Here is a 6,567-nt window from a genome sequence, read left to right on the forward strand (position 1 = left end):
GGGTCACTCCCACCTTGATCCCGACAGGGTGACTCCCACCTTTATCCCATCAGGGTCACTCCCCCCTTTATCCCATTGGGGTCACTCTGCCTCGGTCCCTCCCATTATCCCATTGGGGTCACTCCCATCTTGACCCAGATGGGGACAATCCCACCTTTATCCTGATACAGGGTCACTCCCGCCTTTATGCCAACACAGGGTCACTCCCGCCCCAATCCCATCAGGGTCACTCCCACCTTTATCCCATTGGGGTCACTCCCTCCTTTACCCTGTGGGGTCACTCCTGATTCRGTCCCGATTTGGGGTCACTCCCGCCTCGGTCCCGGTGCCCACAGGAATTTCCCTGCAGGAGTTTTCCCGGTGAAGGGGCTTTGAGCAGGAAGGTGCCCTGAGCCCCTCGTGTTTTTTGGACACTCCTGGTCCTGGGACCATCATCTGGAATGGGATGCAGCGGGTGGGGAAGGATCCACAGCCCCGAAAACACCCAGAAATCCCAATTTTTCCAAGGATTCCTCGATCCCGTATCTCCCTTCCCCCCACAAACACTCACATCGCTCCCACGGGGTCTGGCACCATTTCCCCAACCCTAAAATGGGAATTTTGTGGCCGGGAGGGATCGATTTGGACAAAATTGTGCTGGGAAATTGCAGTCTCCTTGCCTTGGGGGTTCCTCCTTTTCACCTGTGTCCTTCCAGGACCTAAAGCAAGGCCTTTCCTGGGGTGAACCCGGATTTTGGGGACACAGAGACATCCCTCTCAGTCTCCTGGGGGAGCTGATGCCCCTCCAGCCCTCAGCCCCCTCTGTGTCCTCTCTCTGCTGGGACAAGGAAGCTCTGCCAGCCCGGGCGTTCCCCAAACCCAAAATGGGGGTTCCCCAAACCCAAAATGGGGGTTCTCCAAACCCAACAGGAAAATGGGGCAACGGGAAGGGAAAATTAACCCCTCAAACGCTCGGGAATGACCCCTCTGCCTCGCTCACTTTCCCCCAAAGACATCCCGGTGTCRCTGCCCATCCAGTGCACGGAGGACGCGGTGACGGGGGAAGGACAAAGGTCACCTGAGAGCCACCAAAGCCACCACGGGGCTCTGACATCCCCAAACCCCAGCCTGGAAGGTTCCGCTCATCCCATGGAACAGCCCCAGGATCCCAGCAGGCTCTCCCCGAACCCCGGGAATGCTCCCACGGGGGTGGAGAAGGGCGATGTCCCCGCCTGGATGAAACCCTGGATCCTCCCCGAGCCCCAGGAAGGAGGGAGAGCTCCCCACAGCCACCAGGAGCTGGAGATCCCAAACCCAGGGGCTGGGGGCTCCTTCCCAAAMCTTCTGGATCTCTATGAAACCCCAGAAGATGCTCCCAGGGAAGGGGCTCTCCCTGCAGAGGCTCCCGTGGAGATCCGAGGGCCTGTGAAGGTAATTGGGGAGGGAATTCGGTCTGTGTGGGATTTTAGGGAATCTTTGCCCTCCTCTCCACCAGCCCTGGACACACGGGAACTGCAGCAGAGTGGGGAGTGTGTCTTTAAAAACTCCCTGTGTCCTTAAAAATTCTCGGGGCACCCAATTTTTGGGTTTCTGGGGGATTTGGGTTCTGGCTGCCCAGCCAGGACATCCCTCCCGTGAACTCCTGGAGGATTTAGGGATTCCTTGGAAGATTGGGGTGAAAATTCTCTCAGCCTCCTTTGGATTTTCCAATTAAACAGTATTTCCTTCATTCTCATTGACCTCTGCACCCCAAAACTCATTTCCAAATCATTCCTAATGAATCCTATAATTATCCTAAAAATCATAAAAAGATTTTTAAAGACCTCGCCAGCTCTGGCTCCCGGATTCTCCTGGAGAAYCTTCACCCCAATCCTGACTTTCCCATCCAGGGTCCCCGGGTTGCTGATCCCATTTTCTTTCATTCCTTTTCCTAAACGAAGCCATTAAAAATTCTTTCAGGCTTCAGGGGTGGGGAATTCCCAGGGAATTCCTGATTTTGGGCTGTTTTCAGATGGGAGTTTTTTGAGGAGGAGAAGAGGGAAATGRGRCCATGTCCGGCTGGGGAAGCTCCTRTCAGCACTCAGATGACGATGGCATGGGGACAAGTGACAAATGTGCTCCAGTTTGCTGCTCAGAGCCTCTTTTCCACCCAGTTTGGCTTGTTGGGAGTGCTGGGGAAGGCTCAGGAGCCACATGGACACGGGATTGTCCGGTGGGTTTGATTGAGGATGGAGGGAGAGGCAGCTCGAGCTCTCCTGATCTCCAGCCCAGCCCTTTTCAGGCCCAAAAAATTGGGGTCAGGTTTTGGGGGGCAGCCCCAGGGCACTCCTGGGGGTCCCTCTGTCCCCAAATTCCCTTTTTTCTTCACAGACATCCTGGACCCCGGGCTGGGCGCTGGAGGATGGAGCACTCGGGAGCAGCGAGGCTGCGCCGGCCTGCAAGCTGTGCCGGGAGATTTTCCCCGCGGAGGCAGCGGGACACACGGAATATCTGACCCATGTGCTGGCCCATCTGGAGTAGGAATTGTGTTAAGTCAATGGGAAATCCATGGATTTGAGCTTGACACATCGGATGGACCCTGGACATTCCTACTGGATGCCTTGAAGGATGCAGTGGGACATGCGGGATGTCTGCCCCATGTCCTGGCCCATCTGGAGTAGGACTCAACCAGATGGGAAATCCATGGATTTGCAGCTCAGCTCATGGGATGGACTCTGAACTTCCACAGTTGGACTCGATGGATGGACGGAATGGGACACAGGCGATACCTGACCCATATCCTGGCCCATCTGGAGTAGGAATTATGTTAATTCAATGGGAAATCCATGGATTTATGCCTCGACCCACAGGACAGAGCCTGCGCATTCTCCAGCTGGACTCAATGGATGGACGGAGTGGGACACTCAGAATATCTGACCCATGCTCTGCCCCATCTGGAGTAGGACTCATCTTTGCGATGGGAAATCCATGGATTTGCATCTCAACCCTTGGGACAGACTCTGGATATTTCCACTCGATGGCCTCAAAGGATGCAGTGGGACAAGCGGGATATCTGACCCATGTCATGGCCCATCTGGAGTAGGACTCAACCAGATGGGAAATGAGAAATGGATTTGCACCTCAACTCATGGGGTGGACCTTGGACATTCCCCAGCTGGTCTTGATGGATGGACAGAGCAGGAGTCATGGAATATCTGACCCATGCTCTGCCCCATCTGGAGTAAGACTCATCTTCCCTATGGGAAACCCGTGGATTTGCACCTTGACCCACGGAATGGTCACTGGACATTCCCTGGTTGGACTCGATGAATGGACACAGTGGGATACACGGGATGTCTGACCCACCCATGTGGAGTAGGATTCATCTTCCCCTGATGGGGAATCCATGGATTTGCTCCTTGACCCATGGGATGGACACTGGACTTTGCCTAGCTGGATTCAATGAATGGGCGCAGTGGGACTTGTGGAAGATCTGACCCCTGTCCTGGTCCATCTGGAGTAGGACTTGTCTTCCCCATGGAGAATCCATTTATTTGCACCTTGACCCATGGGATGGAACCTGGACATTCCCCAATTGGACTTGATGGATGGACAGAGCAGGACAAGCGGAATACTTAACCCATCCTAGAATAGGAATGGTGTTAACCCGATGGGAAATCCATGGATTTGCACCTTGACCCACGGGATGGACCCTGGACATTCCTGCTCCGTGGATGGATGCAGTGGGACACATCCTGGCCCATCTGGAGTAGGAATTGTGTTAACCTGATGGGAAATCCATGGATTTGTGTCTTAACCCATGGGATGGACCTTGGACATTCCAACTGGATGGATGGACGCAGCAGGACACACAGAATATCTGACCCATGTCCTGGCCCATCTGGAGTAGGATTCATCTTCCCCTGATGGGGAATCCATGGATTTGCACCTTGACCCACGGGATGAACTCTGGACATTCCCTGGTTGGACTCGATGAATGGACGCAGTGGGACACACGGGATGTCTGACCCACCCATGTGGAGTAGGATTCATCTTCCCCTGATGGGGAATCCATGGATTTGCAGCTTGACCCATGGGATGGACACTGGACTTCCCCTAGCTGGATTCGACGAATGGGTGCAGTGGGACATGTGGAAGATCTGACCCATGTCCTGCCCCATCTGGAGTAGGACTCATCTTCCCCATGGAGAATCCATTTATTTGCACTTTGACCCATGGGATGGACCCTGGACATTCCCCACCCAGCCCCCGGGACCTGCAGATCCCAAAACTGCAGCAACGAACCCATCAATTCCTTCCCATTGATCGCTACCGAACGGCCGGAATTGACCAGAAGGAGGAGTCCAGCTGGGAAATCAAATTTCCGAGGCAAATGGTTTTTGTCAAGAGTCAAAGTTTGTCAAGAGTCAACAGTTTGGGATCCATGGTGCCCAAAACACCACAAAAAATCCCAATGGGAGGGTTTGGGGTGAGCCACGAGAGGATTTTGGGCTGATCCTGAATCTCTGGAGAGGGGTGAGAGTGGAAAATCCACCCACGTGGACTCTCTCGAGGGCGTTTTTAGCTCTGGGGGTGATTAATCCCCCCCTCCCCGATGGTCTCCAGGGATTTATGGAGTTTTATTTATTTATGTGGAGTTTCCTTTTCGGATCCAGCCCTCTCCAGGGCAGGAATGTGGCTCTGTCCCCGAAATAACTTTAATTGCAGGGTGCTGGTGGGGCCCGTGGGTGGGGTGTGGTTTTTGGGGCTGGGTCGGGCTCCAGGTGGGTGGGAGTCATTTTGGGAAAGGGCAAATTCCCGTAAGGGGGAGGGGGAAAATCGGGATTGGGTGAAAGCTGTGGTGGGAGAACTCGGGGATGGGGGCAAAAACACTCCCGGGACAATGAAAAAACACAGCTGGAAAGGGAATTTTGGGTGGAAAATGTTCGTTTTTGAGGTTTTCTAATTCGGGGTCTGGGCTGTGGGAAGGGGCTGCCTGGGGTGGGGGTGTCATGAGGCCCAGCTCCAATCCAAATATCCCCAAATTCCAACACTCAAATCTTTTGGGGCCACATTTTCAGAGGAGACAAAAAAAATGAGTGTGGGGCAAGGGGGGATCTCACCCCTCTAATGGGAGAAAGAAGAAAAAGGGAAATTTCCTGCCCAGGAACAGCAATTCCCAGAGGAAAAGTTCTCTTTCTGCTGCGGTTTTCCCAAATCTCCCGGGAATTGCCACCAGAAATGAGGGAGAGTGGGATCGTCTCCCCCCTGCCCCGGTTAGGTTTGGGTTAGGGTTAGGGTTGGGGTTAGGCTTAGGATTAGGGAGGCAGGAGCAGGTTAGAGCAGCAGGAGGTTAGGGTTTGGGGTTTGGGTTAGATTAGGATTGGGGTTAGGATTAGGGTTAGGGTTGGGATTGGGTTGGGGTTTGGATTGGGTTTCGGTTAGGAATAGGGTTAGGGAGTTAGGAGTGGGTTAGGTTAGGGTTAGGGAGGCAGGAGGAGGTTGGGGTTAGGGTTTAGGTTAGGGTTAGATTAGGATTAGTTTAGGGTTAGGGTTTAGGGTTAGGTTCAGGGTTGAATTAGGGATAGGGTTAGGGAGTTAGGAGTGGGTTAGGTCAGGGTTAGGTAGGCAGGAGCAAGTTAGTGTTAGGGTTTGGGTTTAGATTTAGGATTGGGATAGGGTTAGGTTAGGGTTAGGGTTTGATGTTAGGTTCAGGGTTGATTTAGGGATAGGCTTAGGGTTGAATTAGGGATAAGGCTATGTTTAGGGAGTTAGGAGTTGGTTAGGGTTAGGAAAGCCGGAGGAGGTTGGGGTTAGGGTTTTGGTTAGGGTTAGATTAGGGTTGGGTTCGGTTAGGGTTAGGGTTTAGGGTTAGGTTCAGGGTTGAATCAGGGATAGGGTTAGGGAGTTAAGAGTGGGTTAGGGTTAGGTTAGGGTTAGGTAGACGGGGGAGGTTAGGATGAGTTTAGGGGGTAGGATTTGGGTCAGGGTTACAGTTAGGATTAGGTTTAGGTTAGGGTTAGGGGTTGGGTTCGGTTTAGGTTAGGGTTAGGTTTAGGTTAAAATTAGGGTTTGGGTCAGGGTTTGGGTTAGAGTTTGAGTTAGGGTTACATTAGGGTTAGGGTTTGGGTTAGGGTTATGTTTAGGTTAGGGTTAGGGTTTGGGATAGGGTTAAGGTTAGGTTTAATTTAGGATTAGGGTTTGGGTTAGGGTTATGTTTAGGTTAGGGTTAGGGTTTGGGATAGGGTTAGGGTTAGGTTTAATTTAGGATTAGAGTTTAGGTTAGGGTTATGTTTAGGTTAGGGTTAGGGTTTGGGTTAAGGTTAGGGTTAGGGTTAGAGTTAGGATTAGGTTTAGGTTAGGGTTAGGGGTTTTGCTAGGTTTAGGTTAGAGTTATGTTTAGGTTAGAGTTTGGGTTAGGGGTTAAGGTTTGGGTTAGGGTTAGAGTTAGGATTAGGTTTAGGTTAGGGCTAGGGTTTGGGTCAGAGCAGCAGGAGTTTATCCCAGCAGGATCCCATCTGCGCCACCAGCGAGGATGGGAACTCATTAATCACTCTGTTAATTAATAACCAACCCTCGATTTTCATCCCTCATTAAGGAAAGGGAAAC

The 6,567-nt window shown here is 52.3% G+C and overlaps 1 protein-coding gene across 1 annotated transcript in view; it reads left to right on the forward strand.

Annotated features, from left to right (window-relative positions):
* The window catches only part of LOC130586948 (uncharacterized), a 4,386-nt gene extending 1,196 nt beyond the window's left edge, over nucleotides 1-3,190 (forward strand). Inside the window, exons 2-3 of the mRNA XM_057387883.1 lie at nucleotides 992-1,410; nucleotides 2,350-3,190. Coding sequence (XP_057243866.1) covers nucleotides 992-1,410; nucleotides 2,350-2,499 — 569 coding nt within the window. The 3' untranslated portion in view covers nucleotides 2,500-3,190. The remainder of the gene's footprint in view (nucleotides 1-991; nucleotides 1,411-2,349) is intronic.
* Nucleotides 3,191-6,567: the final 3,377 nt, after the last annotated feature.

Source organism: Malurus melanocephalus, unplaced genomic scaffold (assembly GCF_030028575.1).
Source record: "Malurus melanocephalus ecotype Western Australia unplaced genomic scaffold, MMel_1.1 scaffold_1415, whole genome shotgun sequence".
Taxonomy (NCBI): domain Eukaryota; kingdom Metazoa; phylum Chordata; class Aves; order Passeriformes; family Maluridae; genus Malurus; species Malurus melanocephalus.